General features: G+C 42.3%; 1 protein-coding gene and 1 pseudogene across 1 annotated transcript in view; both read left to right on the top strand.

The window, feature by feature from the left end:
* The window catches only part of LOC114627352 (immunoglobulin superfamily member 1-like), a 20,571-nt gene extending 9,314 nt beyond the window's left edge, over positions 1–11,257 (top strand). The window contains exons 5-14 of the mRNA XM_028775106.1: positions 110–168; positions 1,215–1,304; positions 2,085–2,188; positions 5,174–5,313; positions 5,391–5,426; positions 5,614–5,898; positions 8,124–8,402; positions 8,614–8,661; positions 10,653–10,700; positions 11,013–11,257. Coding sequence (XP_028630939.1) covers positions 110–168; positions 1,215–1,304; positions 2,085–2,188; positions 5,174–5,313; positions 5,391–5,426; positions 5,614–5,898; positions 8,124–8,402; positions 8,614–8,661; positions 10,653–10,700; positions 11,013–11,257 — 1,334 coding nt within the window. The remainder of the gene's footprint in view (positions 1–109; positions 169–1,214; positions 1,305–2,084; positions 2,189–5,173; positions 5,314–5,390; positions 5,427–5,613; positions 5,899–8,123; positions 8,403–8,613; positions 8,662–10,652; positions 10,701–11,012) is intronic.
* LOC114627318 lies at positions 924–2,332 on the top strand (annotated as a pseudogene).
* Positions 11,258–20,681: the final 9,424 nt, after the last annotated feature.

Raw genomic sequence — 20,681 nt, 5'->3', positions numbered from 1 at the left:
AATACTTACTCCCCAGCAGGGGGTGCTGTTTGGGGAGATGTGTAGAACTTTCAAGGTGTGATATAGGTAGGCGCTGAAAGCTCCTCTTTGAAGGTTATACTCACTTCAGGCTCCCATCTAGATGTCTGTCGTGGTTGCCTGTACATGATGAAGTACTGTAACCATTCAGTACTGCAAGGTGGAGAGACAGGGCTCATGAGGCTTCCACTCAGAAATAAGAAATTTCTGAGGAAATTCTGAAGAACCTCTTCTGGTTCCATCTCACCAATGCTGTGAGTCTCAGCTCAGGATACCCTTATTGATTCTTGGGCTCCTCCCTTCTCTTCCTTAGGTTTTCTTTATTCTTTATATTTCTATTTTATATTTTTATTTTTACTGTTTGAACATTTTGTGTGTGGATATATTTTGAAGAAATCCACTCCCGTCTCCTCCCCTTCAATTCCTTCCCTGTCCATATCACCACTACCCCCACCACAACCTCATATACTCTACTTTAAAGCTTGATGAGCCTAGTTAGTGCTGCCAGTATGCGCATGCTGTAGGGACATCTAGGGGAACGTGGGCAACTTCTCAATGGCTGCATCCTTGAGGGGAAAAAGTCTGACTCCCTCTCCCAGCAGCCAGCAGTTGCCAAAAGAGTTCCTTGTCAAGGAGTGGAACTTTGTGACATCTCCCTCCCATCTACACTGGAATTTGGGGGTTTTTTTAATGTGTCACCACTAATTATAAGTGACTGGTAGGCTGGCTGAAATAGGAACCCCCACCCCTTTGACTTTAAGGCATTGATTTTTGTTTAAATGTAAATTAAATACATAAACATGAGAACAAATGAAGGACACAATGCTATTAGAATATGAAACTGTATTAAATGACAACTTCATTTCAGGCACAAAACTTCCCCTTTAAGCAATACTGGAGTTTTGTCTTATAACAACACCAATGTATTTCAAACTATTGAACAATAATTGAATGTTTCAAAAAGTTAGAAGAAATAAGTCCGTCTCAACCATACCAGTAACATATATATTCTATACTGTGTGTAATCTGAAGTTGGAGGAAGACATAAAAGTAAGATGAGGATTATTAGAGACAAGGAATGGAAAGATGGGAGGCGTAATTAAAAGTTATGGAGAGACTCGGGACTAGGCACGCACATGTCTTCCATCTCCATGGCCCCCGACATCAGTCAGTAGGCCGGTCTTCTGTGCCTGCAGGAGGTGGACGAGCCACCCCAGCATGTCCTGCGGGTCGACTACAGCTGGGTGACAGTGGACAAGCTGAGAAAAGTGCTGACGCCCACCCAGGTTATGAATAGGCCCAGCAGCATTTCATAGGATGGCCTTTATCTAGGGAAAGTCTACACCTTGGTCCTCACAGACTCAGCACAGAGGACCCCAAATTCAGGGAGTGGCACCACTTTCTGGTGGTCAACATGAAGGACAATAACATTAGCAATGACACTGTCCTCTCAGATTATGTGAGCTCCGAGCCTCCCAGTGGCACAGGTCTCCTCCACTGTCTGGATGGTGTGTGAGCAGGAACAGCTGCTGAGCTGAGACAAGTCCATCCTCAGCAACGAGTCTGGAGACATGTAGGGCAGTGAACTATGAGAAAAAGCCAGATGCCTGGTAGAAGGAGCTTTAGAACCCCGGAACCCCAGATAACCGCTGGGACGGAAGGCATTCAAGCTCTTCCCAGGCCTCTGGCTCAGCCCTCCACAGTCCCTCCCACAGAGAGGCCATGGTCATCAGTCACATAGGAGTAGCACCATCATGCAGATGAGGCATTCCCAAGCTCTCAGACCAAGCCAATAGGGGTTATGTGCTGCCAGACCTTAACCCACCCCAAAACTGTATATATGGGCCAAACTCAGAAATAAAGGTGTGCAAGATTCTTCCTGTTGTCTGAGAGCTTCTGTCGCGGTCCCTCCCCTCTTCACTGGCCAGCTGGTGCCTCACCGGGGCACTTCAAAGAGCTGTAACGCTTTTCAAAGAGCTGTAACACTTTTCCCCTCTCCACCTCGGAGACGTGGTCTGCTGCAGAGAAAGCAGCGGACTCTCCTTGTCTGCACTCCATCCCTCCAGGACCACTCGGGGACAGAGGCAGCCGCCCTTCGCACCCTGTCCTCAGCCAAGTCAGAGATCCACGTGGGACCCCATCTGGAGACGTACCCTCAGAGACAATCGTGGCAAGTTCAAGGTGGTAGCCTTCCGCAAGAAGTATAACCCAGGAGCGGTGTTAATCATGTTATTAGGTGGCGGGCACATACATGTTATTAGGCAGAGTGGGATGACTATTGCCCAAACTGTATGAGCAGCTGGATGGGAAGTAGGGGTGCTGCAGAGGCCAACAGTCCTGGGAACCCCCACAGTATTGTTTAGTTGTGTAAAGCATGCCGTTTCCCCCTGTCCTTCCTACCCTCTCATAGGGAGTTCTCAGCTGTGCTAGGATAGAGGTTTAGCGTGTCTTCCTGCTGCCCATCGTTATGATTCTGGATAGTCACATCCAAGTTTATGTTTAATTGAATTTAGGATCCATCTAGAGACGTGTCTCGTGTTCTGATGGAGTCATGCTATCTATCACTGATGTAAAAAGAGGAACTCTGAAAAAGAAATCATTCTTCCAGGATCAGGTCCACAGAGGAGAGCCAGGGCTAGTGTTTTCTGTAAGGGGTTAACAGGGATACTTGGTCCAGAACCAGGGACAGTGGCATCTTTAGAGGTGGGCTTTTAGGGACCTGTCCCCTGACTAAGACAACCCAAGAGACTCCCATCTCTGCTAAGCCCTGACTGTCCAGGTCAGGTGGCTGCATAGGTATCAATGTCCCTCTAAAGAACAGTGCTGCTGTGGAGAGAGACCCTGTTAAGCCCCTTGCTTCTCAGTGGGGTAAGCAAAGTCACCAGAGTCACTGGGTGTGTTAATCCTCATTATCAAATACAAATAAAAGGCATTGCATTCAGAAAAAAAACAAAAGTAATGGAGAGCATGGAAAGACCAAAAAACTATATACCCATGAATGGAAATGTCATACCAACAGCCTCATTTACACAATATATGCTAACAAAGTTTGGGGAAATTTTAAAGAAATTATTTTGGAGATTCACATCATAAAAGAGATCATGAGGGTTAGAGAGACAGCTCAGCCATTAAATGCTAAGCTCACAACAAAAAAATATAAGAAATTATGAGTTTGAGGGGAAAAAAGTGTGAATTCCTGCCTTGACATGAACTGAACACCATAACTGTTAGCCAAATAAACCATTTCTCCCCAAGGTAGCTTTTCTCAGGTTATCACAACAACAGAAGTGAAACTAGAACAATGGTTAAAAGACAAAACCTGAGAATCCACAAAATGACAAGAATGTTGCAAAACAGTCAAAGGTCTAGAAAATCTAATTACAAAAAAATCAAAGGTCTAAAAAAAATCTATGAAGTCAAATTACAGCAGAAAGCTTTCCAAGTCTAGACATAGACATTCGAACACAAGAGTTATCTTGAAGTCCAACTAGACATGATCAGAGTAGAAGACATAATACAGTCAAGATATCAAAAATACAAAACAAAGAAAGATTCTATTAAAAGCCATAAGGGAAAGACACCAACTCACTTATAAAGGCACGAATATCAGAACAATGTCAGATATGTCAAAAGGCAGAAAAATGTGGGATGATGTATTTCAAGACTTGAAACTGATTAACTCAACTATATTATTAACTACATTATTATTATTAACTATATTCAGTAAAATTCTGCCATGAAACTGACAAGAAAATAAAGACTTTTCCATATAAACACAAACTAAGAATTGTCATGACCACCATGCAAGCCTCCCAGAAGATGATAAAATTAATATCACGCACAGAGGAGGAAGAAAGATGTTCTTAGTAGCATGGGTGTAGGAAATAATAAATTTCATGAGAGGAAAAGATAAGCAAGGTAGAAAGGAATAAATGGTGTCCAACACAGGAAAACAGCAAACCCCCAACATTAATAGAGGAGAAAAGAAGGAGCAAGTATTCTGAACAAGTCAGTAAAATGCTTGCCTTACAGTTATGAGAGCCTCAGTTCAGTCCTCAAAAGCTGCAAGGAAAATTAAGCCAGGCACAAGCCAGGAAGGTGGCTCAGTGGTTAAGAGCATCCATGTCAGGAGGTTCACTCCCACCTGTAATTCCAGCTCTAGGGAATCCTATGCTTTCTTCTGGCCTCTTTGGTCATTCATGTGCACATACCCACAAACAGACACACATAATTAAAAATGAAATCTTTAAAATGTAAGAACCAAGTGTGGTAGCACATGCTCATGATAATTATGCTGGGAGACAGAGATAGGTGGTTACCTAGGGCTCATAGGTCAGCCAACCTTGCATACTTGGCAAACTCTTGGCTCTTGAGGTACATTGTATCAAGAAAATAAGTGGACATGTGTGCAAATACACATAAACCTAATAATGGGTGGGGAGATAGTTCAGAGTTTAAATGCTTACTATGCTAGTGTGAAGGCCAGAGTTTAGCTCCCTAGAACCCACGTAAAATGTCCAGTGGATGTGGAAGCCCACTTGTAATTCCAGCCTGAAAATGCAGAGACAAGGGATCCATTGGCTAGGAAGATTCATCATATTAGTGAGCTCTGGGTTTGATTGAGAGACCCTGACTCAGTGAATAAGATAGAAGAGTAACCAAGGGTAATCCAAGACATCAACCTCAGGCCTCCACATGCACACATGTACACAGATGTGTCTATACACATGCAAATATACATACATATGCAAGCCACACATGCACGTGAAGAAAAAAACAATAGAATAATAGCATTTTACTGGGACAAACTAGAAAATTTATTAATACTGTATTAATGTTGGTTTCCTGTTAAACTAATTACCAAATCCAAACACATGCATGTTGCACATAAGAATGTGAAGATTAAAATCTCCATAGTGGGAAATCCTCAGACCTTTTGTTCTGTGAATCTCCCCCCGCCCACCTTCCCCAGAATGAATTTATAGATTTACCCAGAAATGGATTGCAGACTGAGCAGTTGATGGTCAGAGTAACCTTTTAGATCCAAAATGTGGTCAAATGTGTTATGTGAACCAAGTTTTTACCTGAAGTCCAAGGTCAATGGTAAAGGGAGAGCTGTGAATCTTTCTGTTAAAAAAAAAAAAATGTGTGAAAGTCCCATGGTGATTGGTGTCAGGCCTCACCCACCACATCCTGTGCGTCTCCCTCACCCACTGGACTCAGTCCACACACACACCGTTAGAATTGGTCTGGCCACTGGTATGCTGCCAACACTCACTGCCCTACTCTGCCTTGGTGAGTCCTTAATTAAAAGGGAGTGGAATAAAAAGCAGGTGTGGGGGAGACAGTGTTTCATTATCACTGTTTTCTAGGGCTATGTCTGAGCCAGAGGATCAACATTGAAACAAGTAAGTCCTTCCATTGGTGTCTCAGGGTCATTCTTAGGGGTTCATTTTAGAGGTCCATCTGAGAACATCCAGTGACAGAGGCTGGCATTCTACCTCACTAGGGCGGCCTTTAAGCTGGTGGCTGAGAAAAAGTGGGATAGATAAGTAAATGGTTCACCTGGGATGCCTGCCTCTGGTTCCTTTTCAGAGACTCTCCCGAAACCCATCATCTGGGCCAAACCCAGTATCATGGTCACAAGAGGAAACTCGGTGAACATCTGGTGTCAGGGGGCTCAGAGTGCTTCTGAGTACCAACTGTACTTTGAAGGAAGCTTTTTTGCCTTGGAGAGACCAAAGTCATCTAGATCGATGAATAAAGTCAGGTTCTTCATTTCACAAATGACCTCACATACTGCAGGGATCTACACCTGCTTCTATCAGAGTGGAGAGCTCTGGTCAGAGTCAAGCAACCCCCTGAAACTGGTAGTAACTGGTAAGTGTCTTGGGTTTTAGATATAACATCACTTTGGCATGATCACAGGGAGTGCCTGTGTTCATGAATGCTGAAAACTGTCTAAGCCCCACTCTGACACTGCTTATGTTTGACTGGAACTCAGGGGATGTGTCCAATCATAGCTATGTCCTACAAGGACAATCTTTGTGGTAAGCTATCTATCCTAGAATCAAGTGTACCTTAGGTCAAGATCTCTGGGGGAGAAATTATTCTACAATAGGCCACTGTGTGCAGGGGTATGACTAAGGACTGCTGAACAAGAGAATCAAAGCTAGGCAGGAAAAGGTTGATCTGTGATGGAGTTTCATCAGAAAATGTAGCCACATACATACTTCTCAAATTTAACCAAGCTTGAAAATTACCTAGACATCTTGTAAGACCAGAGATAGCTCTTTTGCATGCATGTTCATTCGAATATCAGTCACAATAGCTAAAGGGCTAGACAGCTCATGAATAACAGCGATTGCTGTTCAAGTATGAGAACCTGAGTTTAAATCCCCAGAACTCACACAAAAAGCCAGGTGTTCCTGTGACATTCGAACTGGGCAGGTACCATCGTATTTCTAGGGCTTGATGGCCAGCATCCTAGCTGTTGGTTCATTAAGATTCTATCTCAAAAGAATAAGATGAAGAGGTATAGACCAGGGTACCCAGTATCTTCCTTTGGCATGTGTTTACAGGTACAGGACCATGCACCACATACAGTCACACAGATGAAAAAACAGAGAAACTAAATACACTAATAGCTAAAAGAAAGTAGTAACAACACTGGTATCTCTTAATGCATAAATAGATGAACACAGTATAGCATATCTATACAGTGGAATATTACTCTACCTTGCAAAAAAAGAAAATGCTAGCATTTTCCTATGTCTTCCTATGACATGGCTGAACCCTGAGGACATTATGCTAATTGAGACAAGCTGGTCAAAGGAGGAAAATACTATCTGATTGCACTTAGCTGAGTTACCTAGAATAGTCAAATACACAGAGACAAAAAAATTTAGAAGGGTAGTCGAAAGACTGTGGGAAGGAAGAAAGGGAGTGTAAAATTTTCTGGTTTTGAGAAGAAAAAGTTCTGGAGGTGAAGAATACTAATGATTTGTAGCTGTTGCATATGTTTAATAACTCTAAACAAGTGTTCATGCATGCACAGGGATGTGTGTGTGTGTGTGTGTGTGTGTGTGTGTGTGTGCGTGCGTGTGCGCCTGAGCTCATGTACAAACCAGAGATATTATTTTCCGATAGATGTTTGCTTATTTTTTGAGAGGGTCTCTCACTGGTATCTTGGGCTCACCAAGTGCATACACTAGGCTAGCTGGCCTACGAGTATGCCTATCCTTCTTCTCCAGCAGTAGGATCACAGGCATGTACCACCCTGCCTCAGTTTCTATGTGGATATTGGAGATCCATCCTAGACCTGAGGATCAAATTCAGGTCTTTACTAACTGAGTTACCTCTACAGTCTCCCAAAAATGATTCCTTTAGGACAGTGGAAGACCCAGAAGTCCTCAACCCTACACACAGAAGTAAAGACAACTAAGGAATGCTGAGAACAGGAGAAAGTCTTACGAAGGGAAGAGCACACCAATTAGTTAGCCCATACCTAATGGTCAACCCTGAAAACATACAAACAAGTAACAGTAAGAAGACTGAATAGGTTGTTGTACTTTTGTATTTAGGAATAATATATATATATATATATTATTAGGAGATATATATATAATTTAAACATGTATATATGTGTGTGTTTGTGTGTGTGTGTGTGTAAAACAAAAGAGGCCACAAATTTAAAAGCAAACAAGGAGAGGTATATAAATTTGTTTGTAGGGAGAAAGAAGGAGAAATGATGTAATTATATTATCATCTCAAAAAAAAATTTTTTAATGCAAAAGGCTATCCTATCCCTGGGTTTCTAATGCAGTGACTCTAGGTAGGGGAAGTGATCTGCAGGCTTCCAGGTAATTTAAGAAGTTCTGGTGCTAGGGACCAAACTCAGAGATACGGGTAGAGATGCAGAAGCTGTGATCCATGTATCTTAATCTCAATAGATTATGGACCCATCTGAGACAAGCAAAAGTGTAGAAAACAGAAAGAGCCCAGATTCCAAAGAATGATATCTGATCACAAGGACAGAGAAATGGGAGATGGAGAGGTTGGGGTGTGACAATGCTTTATATATACCAGTCCCACTTTTCTAACAGGTCTGTATGACACACCCAACCTCTGGGTTCATCCAGGGCCTGAGGTAACCTTGGGGGAGAATGTTACCTTCTCTTGCCAGCTGAAGACTGCAACAAGCAAATTCTTTCTGCTCAAGGAGAGAGGATCCAACCACATCCAGTATAAATATGGGAACATCCAAGCAGAGTTCCCCATGGGCCCTGTGACTATGGCTCACAGAGGGACATACAGATGTTTTGGCTCTTACAATGACTATGCATGGTCTTTTCCCAGTGAGCCTGTGACACTACTCATCAGAGGTAAAGACATTCTTTCCTGTATCTTAATCCTAGTCCTAAGTGGTACCCTTGATAGTCATGAAAAAGATAGCAAAAATTCTCTTCTTGTTAGAGATCCAATTGGGCACTTGGGACACCAGATGGGCAGAGAGAGGCAGAGAGAGATGAAGGAATAGAGGATAAAAGGGGAGACCTTAAATTCTCACTTTTTAAAAATATTCTCCATTTCTAGGAGGTGTTGAGAATACCAGCCTTGCATCTACAGACCCTACTCCTCTTGGTGAGTCGCTTCTAATTTCACCAGAAAGGAGCTGTGGAATTAGCTTTTGGTAAAGTGCTTTCCACACAAACTTGAGGACCTAAGATAGATCCAGAGCACCCATGTAAAAGTCGGGCATGGAGCCTTATTCCTGCAATCCTGAGAGGGGGGGAGCATATCATCCCTGGGGCTCAACAGAAAGCTAGTTTAGTTGAAATTCAAGGTTTATTGAAAGATCCTCTCTCAGAAACTAAAGTGGAAAGGATTTGATCTCTGGTCTAACACACATACACACACATCATAGAAAAGATCAAAGCTTTCTAACAACACTAAAAATGTGGTATTTACTCAGAACACCCATTTAGTGAACAGTACAAACACCCTGATTTTTGTGAAACTTATACCCCAGCAATAAGAAACAAACCAAGAGTCAAGAAAGCAAAGACCAATAAATGGGTTCTCTAGCACACACAGAGGAATCGAAGATGTAGGAAAAGAAAATGTCTTAAATCAATCATGAGGGAAGAAAGCAATAGGAAAGAGGGTTTCCCAGAGTGGAAAGTCTTTAAGATAAAGACAACTAGAAAAGATACTTGGAGGTACAGAGTGGGAGAGAGACAGCCTAAGGCAGGAAGATGATTTGGGTGATACAAAACAGTAGTGGGGCCAGTGGGGTTGAAAACACTTGTGTGGCTAGTTTCAATTCATTTTTTAAATTTTTATAAATTATTTGAGAATTGTATACAATGTTGAATATGATTAATATTCAATTTATCATAAATTCATCCTCCTCCTTACCCAACTCTTGGGTCTTTTTTTTTAATTCATCAAATACTATTTGTGCTCTGTGTAGCTCTTGAGTACGTAGCCTACCACCAGAGCATGGCCAACCTACCAAGGGGCAACCCCCAACAGCTAACAAATGCCAATGGCTACACATACAGGGCTGGAACTTTGACCCTTTTATACCCTCTCTCCATGTTGGGAGTGAGTCTATCTTGAGCTTGCACAGGTCTTATGAATGCTAACATAACAGCTGTGAGTTTATATGTGCACCTGCTCTGTTATAGTCTCGAGACATTAGTTCCTTGTGGTCATCCACCACCTCTGGCACTTACAAACTTTCTAGCCCTTCCTGCACAATAATCCCTGATCATTAGGAGGAAGGGTATGGTAAAACCCATTTAGGACAGGGAATTCCACAGAGTCTTATTCTCTGGCCTCTGTTTTAGTTGCCTTCTTCTCTAGTGATAATTTCTGTTGCTGTGATAAAGCACCCTGGCTAAAAGCAACTCTGAAAAGGAAAGGACTTATTCAGCTTCTACTTCTAGGTCTTGTGCCATCACGGGAAGGAAATCAAGATAAGAACTCAAGCAGCTAGTTACACCACATCCACAGTCAAATACAGAGAGAAACAAATACATTTATGCTACCTGTTTCAGCTCTAACCAGGTGTTCTCCTGTCCTGTATCATTCATACACTCCTGCCCAGAAAACAGTGGCATCCACAAAAGGCTGAGTCTTCACATATCAATTAATTATCAATACAATCCTACACAGACATATTCATAGGCTAACCTGATCTAAATAAATCCTCACTTGACCTCTCTTTTCAGGCAATTCTAGATTGTGGCAAATTGATGTTTAAAACTACTATCCATAACAGAGGTGATGATGGGATTGGGTACAGCTCATGTCAGTGAAGAAAATGTGCAAATTTGTCTTCAGTGAGGACAAAGAAATTGTATTGAATAAATGAGGAAAGTGAGGCTTTTCTGGAGGAGCTGTCTGGCAATGCAGACAACGTGTATTAATCAGCACTATGAATGAACTCTTACTTGAGTTCATCCATCTCTTTACTAGTCTACTCTATTACCAGATAAAGCCCCTAGGGTCTGGAATTCTGTGTGGGGACCAACCTGGGAATGCAATAGCATCCAATATAAAAGAAGAAACGTTTTAAAGAAAGGGTTGATCCTGTGCTCATTCCCTTTTTCATCCCTTATCCTCAGATTATTGGGAATATGACCTTTCAACCAAAGAATCAGGATTACAGAAGGGTAAGTGAAAGTCTAAAACCACAGTCTCTGGGGAAGGTACAGGGAAAAGCAGGAAGGTAAAAAAAGAAAAGGGAGGGAGGACCCAGGGAGTGGGGTGGGGTGGTGGTATGAGGGTGGGGGGTGATGGATGGGGACATCCTCGTGGGAACTGGACAGAGGTATGGGATGTGGAAGAGTCAGAGGGTGGACCAGGAGGGGAATAAAATATGGAGTGTAAAAAAAATTAAATAAAAAAATTTTTAAAAGAAGAAGAAGAGGAAAGATGGGGTGGGTATAGTGTCTATCAGCAGTCACCCTGTCTTCTGAATCCAGACTCTGCTTCCTGGGATCACACAACCCAGAATCTCATTCGGATTGGTCTGGCATGTATAATCCTGATGGCTCTAGTATGGCTTTTGGCCCAAGACTGGCTCAGCAAAAGGAAAGACCAGGAAAAGGCCAACAGATTAGCAAATTGGAAATGCAGGAGAAGACGAAGAATGAAGCATTACCGTGAAGAGGAACAAAGAGGTGCAATATCTATGTGGGAACTGAAGGCAACTCCTGGAACCTTGTGAGCTCTATGCTCCCCCCTGGATGAAGAAAGAGGTCTTTGCAGGAATGAAGGGGTAGGAGTGTTACCAAGTTTGACAAAGCATTCTAAGGACATTGTGAGAGGAAGCCTCTAAGTTTCTACTGCAGACAAGTTCTCACCGTCTCTGCTAAGCTTTAAGTACTTTAACACTTATTTACTGCAAGTTGTGCTTTTGACCACTCTGGTCTTTCCTAGAAATAACTACATTCCAATGTGATGGAATGAGAATATTTTCTTTCTACTTTGGGTCTTATCATTGTTTCATTTTCTAATTTTATTTATTTTATGTACATAGGTGTTTGGGGGCATGTCTGTCTGTGCACCATGTGTGTAGCTGGAGTCAGATCCACCAAGGACTCGAGCTAAAATGACTGTGAGCTACCACGTGGATGCTGGGAATTGAACTCAAGTCGTCTGGAGGAGCAAAAAATGCTCTTAACTACTAAACCATATCTCCAGTTCCATCTTCAATATTTTATATTGTGTGTGCATGTCTGTATGATGCATGTGTGTGCCCACATATGTGTGTGTATGTATATATATATACACTATGCCACGCAAATGAAGGTCAAATGAAGACTTCACACCTTTGTGAAGTCAATTTTCTATTTCCACTTTCTAAAAATTCCTTAATTTTTTGAGAATATAATTACATTTCCTCTCCCCTTCATTTTCCTCCTTTCAAATATTCCCATATACCCTTCCTTATTCTCTTTCAAATTCATGGCCTCTTTTTCATTAATTGTTGCTACACGTACACTGTGTGTGTGTGTGTGTGTGTGTGTGATCTTCCTAAATGAGTTTTATGTAGGTTCAACTTTGAATTGAATATAAGTTTTCAGATATATGTAGCAAGTATTTTAAACCTACCGAGACTTAGTCTTGCTAGTCTATCCCTATTTCTTTCTTTCTTTCCTTTGTCTTCAAGAATTCAAAATAAGTACCAAACAACAATAGTAATGAATAGACACACACTGTCCTGGCTACTATTATGTCAACTTGATACATGTTAGAGTTATTCTGAAGAGGGAACCTCAGTTGAGAAAAAGTTCCCACAAGTTTGATCTGTAGGAGATCCTACAGTGCATTTTCTTGATTGATGAGTGAAGTGGGCAGGCCCAGTGGGTAGTGTCATTCCCAGAAGGTCCTGGGTGCTATAAGGCTGAGCAAGCTATAAGGAACAAGCCAGTAAGCACCACCACCCCAGTTCAGAATCAGTTCTTATCTCCAGGTTCCTGCTCTAACTTCTCTTAGTGATGGGTTGTGTTACAAAATTGTAAGCTGAAATAAATCCTTTTCTCCCAAGGTGACTTTTGGTCATAGCATTTTATCACAGCATTAGAAACCCTAGCTAAGACATGTACCAAATGGTTCAGGAACCATTGCAGCCAGAACCAATAGAAATGCAAACTATGAACAAATAGTACAGAGACATAGGTGAGTCCCAGCTGGAGCTCAGTCTCCTCAGTTTCCCCACCTATACCCCATGTGAGTCCTGAGGATTAAACTGCTAGTCTGGGTGGCAAGTGGATTTTCCAGTTGAGCTGTTACAACAGCCCTTGGTATTTCCTTATAACAGCACCAGAAACCTGTCAATGTGTATGTGTCCATGTTCCCATCTGCACCATGGGTCCATGTGAATTGAGCCTGTCAGCTTGGTGATTATATTCTCAGTCCTCAAACAGATTATCAGGAAACACACTGAATGAATGGATGCATGACTATAACACAGAACTTAAGACTCCTGGGTCTGGATATGGGATGTGGGGTGCAGCAGCTTCTTCCTCCTTGAACTATTTGATTGCCCCACTAATATATTTATATGGATCACCATTCCCTGCTATACAGGTACCTTGGGCAGTCAAATTCATCTTTAAAGCTAAGTGTTCTGTTAAATATCAAGAGATATTCCTAAATTCAAAGAAATGCTATAATCTTTTTATAGATTTTTTTTTTGGTTGGTTGGTTGGGTTAGGTTGGGTTGGATTGGGTTGGATTGGGTTGGGTTGGGTTGGGTTGGGTTGGGTTGGGTTGGGTTGGGTTGGGTTTTTGTTGTTGTTGTTATTGTTTTTGGTTTATTTTGGTTTTTGTTTTCTTTGAGACAGAGTCTCACTATGCAACCCAAACTGCTATCAAACTCTTGATCCTCTATCTGCAGACTCCCTAGAGTTGGGATTACAGGCATATTCCACCATCCCTGGTTTAATACAAAGATTTAACGGGGAAAGTAATATCAAGAAACTCTTCTAGACTCTGACATAATCCTCACTTGCAGCACTGTAGGCAACTGGTGGCTGTACCTATCACCAGGAGGGCTCCAAATTGAATTTTCTTCTCTCCTTTCTCCATTGGCAGAACTTTATTAGTATCCAATTATAATCTCCCTACATCATATTCTACCCAATATTAAATGAATTTGTTTGGAGTAAGTTTATGACATGTTGAATTTTCCTTGTTCTAGTTTATGGCAAGAAATATGTCATCTTAAGCAAAATATCTCTCTATCTCTCTCTCTCTTTACCTCTCTCTCCCTCCCTCCTTCCCTCCTTCCCTCCTTCCCTCCCTCCTCCTCCTCCTTTTTCTCCTCCTCCTCCTCCTCCTCTTCCTCCTCCTCCTCCTCCTTCTCCCCCCCCCTCCCGTCAATGAATATAGATGTAAAGCTCTCAATTATTGTCTGTCTGCTTGGTACTGTGATGATCATAGGGTAACACTCTAAAGCTGTGAACAAGTCCCCAGCTAAATGCTTTCTTTATAAGAGTTGCCTTGGTCATAGAAGTTCTTCACAGTAACTAGAATGATGCCCAGGAATTGTAACTAAGAACAGTAACTAAGACAGACTGCCTTAGTTAGGGTTTTACTGTTATGAAAAGACATAATGGTCAATGAAACTCTTATAAAGGAAAACATTTAATTGAAGCTGACTTTCAGTTCAGGGTTTTAGTCCATTATCACCATGGCAGGAAGCATGGTGGCATGCAGGAAGACATGGTATTAGAGAGGTAGCTAAGAATCCTATACGTTGATCCACAAGCAGAAGAAGGAAACTGTTTACCACAATAAGCATAGGTTGAAAACAGGAGACCTCAAAGCCTGTCCCTGTAGTGACACACTTCCTCCAACAAGGCCACACCTACTCCAACAAGGCCACATCTCCTAATAGTGCCACTCCCTATGAGCCAAACATTCAAACACCTGAGTCTATGGGGGCTATTCATATTCAACCCACCACACAGAACATCTCTCACCCTCTTTTATCCATGGATCTGAACCTTAGTTCCCCATGCTATTGCCCAACACAGCTATTATATGTGCTGATTCTTCATGCTGACTCCCCGAACCCCTAGAAACTGTCTTCTCTCCACAATTGCTTCTTAAGCCGCTATCGTAATAATCACTAATAAGCTTCCGATAACACACGACGAGATCGTCACGTCTTGTTGGTTACATCTAACACTTTGTCCATTTCTTGAGTCACTTCTCTAGTTTCTCACTGCTTATCTTCAAATGGTTGTGGTATTGTTATGTTTTCTGTCAGGAGCCATCTAGGAAAGGCTAAGGCTAGCAGGTGGACTTCCTGGAGGTGGCCTGCCTTTTTGCATGGCCTCAGATGAGTAAGCTCTGAGAGCAAGCTCAGGTTTGCTTCTTGCAGCTGATACACTTTTTTCCTATCACTATTACATAGCCTAGCAATTCCTGGGCATCAGCCGACCCTATTGGGCAGATTTCCTGAAGATCAATATAAAGATGAACTTTCACAAATTAATGCTATTTAGATGAATTAATGATTTTATAGAGTTCCTGATTTGATTCAAATGATCTTAGAAAGAACATTTTAAGAGATGGTTTTTGTTGTTTGCTAGAAAGAAATAATAAAGTTAATATCTATAATAGAATGTGCCCACTCCCCATAATAATAAGTAAAGGCTGCATAATAAGAAATACAATGAGCTTTCATACTGCACTAAAAGGAGATACAGGCTCGGGAAAAATTTGCACTCAAGGAAAAGCATTCAGGTCCAAAGATGAAGCCCCAGGAGTGCATTTTGATAAGACAAGGCCATGTAAGACTGCTGCTTTGAACTTAGAATGGGCATACAGAATGAAACACTGCTTTGAACTTAGTATCAACATCCTTTTGTAACTCCCGTTTTGTCTAACGTTTTATCTAGGCAGTAATTTTTTAAAAAGGCTAGAGAAAAGAAATTAAAATGATGGAGTGGCTTGGGGAGTCTCTATCCTATATCCATCCATCCATCCAAATGTAATAATGTAGCCATTTTCTGCTTCATCTGGTTTGTGTGTGTTTTCTGTGTGAGTGCCTCTTTCTTTCCTTTCTGGTTCACAAAGAGATAACTAGCTTGACAATCAAGGGGCTCCTGAACCTACTAGAAAGCAAGCTAGCAATAAATCCTTTACTTAATCCCCTGCTGTTAAGCAACAGGTATTAATTCAGTTCTATTTAATACATTTTTATTAATTTTATTTTTTATGGGAAGAGTGTGTGTGTATGTGTGTGCCCATGTGCCTGTGAAGGCAGGAGCCTGTGAAGAAAAGAAGATGGCCTCAGATCTACTCTCTCTTTCCTGGTTCACTGAGTTGTGAACAACAACTGCCAGCACAGAAACACCTGCTTGAATGTCTTCCTGTCCATGATGGACTCTACACTTTCTGTTCTATTTATAAAAGATAAGGAGAGAAGGAATATGTTTGGTGGATGTGTAGTCAGGTATGGGGGAAGGGGGTCCCCCCATGGGCCCATGCTGAGGCATCCCTTCCCCCTGAGGGACCAGCCACATGATGGTCATAATGGTATAGTATAGAATAGAGTTTATTTAGGGCATGGGGAGGGGAGTTGAGAGGGTAGTAGAAACAGAGAAAGGAAGGGAGAGAGAGACAGAGACAGAGTAGAGGGATAGAGGCAGGCCATGAGCATGTGGAGAGGGAGGAGGAGGGGATTGGGGAGAGAGGGGAGGGGGCAAGAGGACACAGCAGGAGCAAGAAAACCAGAGCAAGAGAGAGCAGAGGAGACAAGCAGTTCCTTTTATAGTGAGTCAGGCTGTTGCCAGGTAACTGTGGAGTAGAGCTTAGAAAAATGCTAACACTTTCAATCCAGGAGCCAAAGTAAACCTCTCCTCCTAAAGTTGATCTTGTTTGCATCTTATTTGGGCACAGCAATAAGAAAAGCAGCCAATAGACTAAGCTAACTGAGTCTTTCAATCCACTGCCAGATCTCTTCAGCATTTTGAGATAATATGCAGTATTATATGATAGATTCAAACCTGGGTTCATGCCAGTCAAGTATATTGCTTCAATTTTCCTAAGGTTGATGTCCTAATCTATTTCTCTAAACCCTGGAACTTTTACCTTCAGAATTGCAGATCATATTGTCAGCTTCTTCCATTAAAATTAGGTTCATAATTTCTTCGTTTTTTTATTTGTGTGTGCATGAAACTGCTCATGGAGTCAAGAATCAGATTTACTGGAGCTGGACACACAGAGACAGACACAGAGACACAGCCACTCATAGACACGGACATATACAGACACACAGATACACACACTGATACACACTTAGATACACACACACACACACATAGACACACTGACACACAGAGACATAAGCACCTCTTGTGCTCACTCCTACCATAAGTACAAGTTACTCTCTTTCTCTGCCTCCATGACAACAGCACCTATTGAAATGTAGGTCTCACCTCCCAAGCAATAGAACAACAAGGGTTGGAGACTGTTCTGCCCTGTTTCCAGTTACAGCAGCAGCTCACTGTGTGATGGAAGTGTTCTAAGAACAAGAGGGAATTTCACGGCTTATCAACTACAGTCAATAAAACTTTTTACAAGTGTACAACTACACACACCATATCAATGCTTAGGAACCAACATGGAAGGGAGCAGAGAAATTGTTAAAAAACAAAACAAAAACAAAAAACAGAGGTCCAGAAGACTGCAGTGAAACACTGTCCCCTGAACACAACATGACCGGATCACTACACTCATAAACCCAGAACAGCTGTGGTTGCCTGTACATGATGAAGTACTGTAACCATTCAATACTGCAAGGTAGAGAGACAGGGCTCATGGGGCTTCCACTCAGAAATAAAATTTCTGGGGAAATTCTGAAGAGCCTCTTCAGGTTCCATCTCACCAACGCTGTGAGTCTCAGCTAAGGTCACCCTTACTGATCCTTGGGCTCCTCCCCTATCCCAGGTCCTGTGCATCCTCGAGATGCCACACTCTTGCCAATCCCTGCCACTTGCAGATTTCCATTCATTCTCGTGGTTATCCAGCCATCTCTCCCACACACCCAGCAACCAACTCAGACAGATACAGACACTCACAGCCAAACAGTGGATAAAGCTTGGGGACTCTTAGGAGGAAGAGTTGGGGAAAGATTGAGCACCCAGAAGGGGATAGGAACTCCACAGGAAGACCAACAGAGTCAAATAATTTGTACCCTTGGGGCTCTCAGAGACTGAACCACCAACTAAAGGAAATACACAGGATGGACCTAGGCCCCCACACACACATATAGCAGATATACTGCTCTGTCTTCACATGGGTCCTGAACAACTGAAGCAGAGGCTATCCTATCCCAAAAGCTGTTGCCTGTCTGTGGAACATGTTCTTCTAGCTGGGCTGCCTTCTCTAGTCTCAGTAGGAGAGGATACAACTAGCCTTGCAGAGACTCAATGTGCCAGGGTTGGGGGGATACCCAGGCAGGCTCCCACCCTCCCAGGGGAGAAGGAGAGGGAGGAGAAGAAGATGGAGGGATTGTGGGAGAGGGTGACTAGGAGTGGAGGCAGTGATCAGGATATAAAGTGAATAAATAAAATATACATACGTACATACATACATACATACATACATACATACATACATACATACTTGGCCTTGGTTCCTGAAACCTTTTAGAAGTATATGACAAAGATAAGGCAAATCCACCTATGCTTCAGCTTGACTTAAGGTCAGTTTGGGAGGCACAATGCCACAGGAACCAACCATGTTTGAGAGTTTGGGAATTTTCAGTCCTACTTCCACTCGACCTCCAGAGGAGGAAGAAGGGCTGTCATTCAAGTAGATTACTGGTGACCAGTGTTATACTCACCCATGCCCACCTACAGAAGACTTCATAAGACCCCCACCCCCAAAGTATGGGGCTTGAGAGATTTTCCTGCTTATAAACATGTCAAGAAAATAGAGTGCTCTAACTCGATAGCAAGAGACTCTGGCTGGGAAGTCTGGTGAATCTCATACTGGCCTTCCTCTGGTAGTTAGCTGTGTCCGTTGAAACACTGTAATTAGTGGGCAAATGCACACTAATGTGTTCACCTGAGTCAATCTAGCAAACTTAACTGAGCAAAGAAGGGTATTGCAGCAACCTCCAAATTACAGGCAGTGAGTCGGACAGATTGCAACTTGAGACATACGATCAGTACTGTAAGTGAGACCGATAACAGCTTCTCTGTTTTGCCAAATTTTCCTGTGTTTCCTTTTGAAATAAAATGTTAGCAAAGATTAACACACATGTGCATGTACACACACACACACACGAAATTGCCAGAAAATTAATACAACTACAAATACCCAGATTAAACTAATTTAGTCAGTCTTATAAAGAAAATTAATGGGAAATTTTTTTCTCACTTGTGGACCCTTTATAACTACATAAGCTTATGTATGTACTAGTGACATTAAATGAGAATTAAAATTAGTAAAATTGTCTGGAGGTAAATGGAATGGCAGTCAGGTACGTAAGGTATGCACCAAGAACACTGTATGCTCGCATAAATGTGACTTTCTGTATAGACCTATACAATGATAATAAACTGTTAAACAAAAAATCATAAGACTCATCATGGATTCCAATAACCAGGGAAAAAGCAAAATGGAGTCATGCATGCTAAGATTCCAAGGGGACATGATGAAATCAAATTGTTCACCTGACTTTGTAAAAGCGCAGGACTCAAAAGAGAAGAAATATCTGGAAGAGGCCAAATTGATTTGACAGAGTAATAAGGCTCCCTCTTCCTTGATTCTGCCACAAAAGGCATCACCTGAGGCCTGGGATGTAACTCAAAGATAGCACACCTGCCTGACATGTATAAGGATTGATTGCCAACACAAAAGCAAAAAGTATGAACTTTCCAAAAATGCATCTGGAAAACTGGTAGTGTTTCAACTGAATCATCCCTCCTCTCTAACACACACACCAGAAAAGCCAAGACTAATTTTTCTAACAAGGTCTCATATAATATCCCAGCTGACCTTAAACTTTAAATCAGCTTAAGAAATGCTGAAACTGCAGGTATGTGTTCCCATGTCCAACCAGAAGTTCATCTTAGAGGCGTATGTGTGTTAGTGTGTATGTTCATTTAAATCTACATCCCATGTCCAGTGAGATGGGTCAGTGAGATGTTTGTCCTCAACCTGACAACCTGAGTTCAATCCTCCATTCCAAGGACCCACATGACAAAAGGAGATAACTGCTCCCACAGGTTGATGTCTGGCCTCCACCTATGAGCAACATGACACACAAGCCCCATTCTCCCAACACACACATATATGTATGGTTCCTATATGAGAAAAACACAATAATTGTCATCCTTTTCCACCATCACCATCCTTGATCTTGCCCTCTCTCAAGTTCCCTTTGATTTTCATGGTTCTTTAATGTTTGACAGCCACCTGACCCAAAAACAGACTCTTAGGACATTAGCACTATGAAATGACACACACTTCCTTTCCTGGAATGGGTAAGTCTCACTGCAGTCAAGATTGCAAACCGCTGGTGTGAGTAGGAACAGCATAGGGCTCAGGTAGGGACCAGTCTCCACCTATCCCGTTCCTAGAGAGAAATTTCCCAGTGGTGGGTTTGAATCCCAAGGGCCAATCACAGAGCTGTGTGGGGAGGCACTCACTTTTAAGAGTGCCCTCCCACACCTGCAGCACTGTGCACCTGAGTAGATGCTGGCCGTGGAGAGGTGAGCGTCATCCCGCAGTTTACTCTTCTTTTAATTGTCTCTCTGATAAAGCTCCCTTTCTTTGAATGTTTGCTTGTCCTGCCAGGAAAAATTATGGAGTGTGGAGTTTACACTCAAATTTAAGTCTTTTAAACAGGGTCAAATATAGCCCAGGCTGGCTGGTCTTCAATTTGCCCAATAGCTAACGATGCCTTTAAACTGATCCTTCTGCCTCCACATTAGAAATGCTGGGGTTGCAGACTTGTACCTGTACTGAATTTATGTAGTGTTTCCTGTATGCCAAGCAAGCACTCAAGTGAATGAACCACACCCCTAACCCTCAGATTCCTCTGTTCACAGGCTGTAGTTTGGCTTGGAGAAGCCCTCCCCAGTGACTCCTTCTAAGACTTACAACGGTTTGTCTTCTGCTGG

Source organism: Grammomys surdaster, unplaced genomic scaffold (assembly GCF_004785775.1).
Source record: "Grammomys surdaster isolate TR1022 unplaced genomic scaffold, NIH_TR_1.0 252, whole genome shotgun sequence".
In the NCBI taxonomy this organism is placed as follows: Eukaryota; Metazoa; Chordata; class Mammalia; order Rodentia; family Muridae; genus Grammomys; species Grammomys surdaster.
Note: the sequence above shows the minus strand (reverse complement) of the source record. Positions and strands in the feature narration are given on the sequence as shown.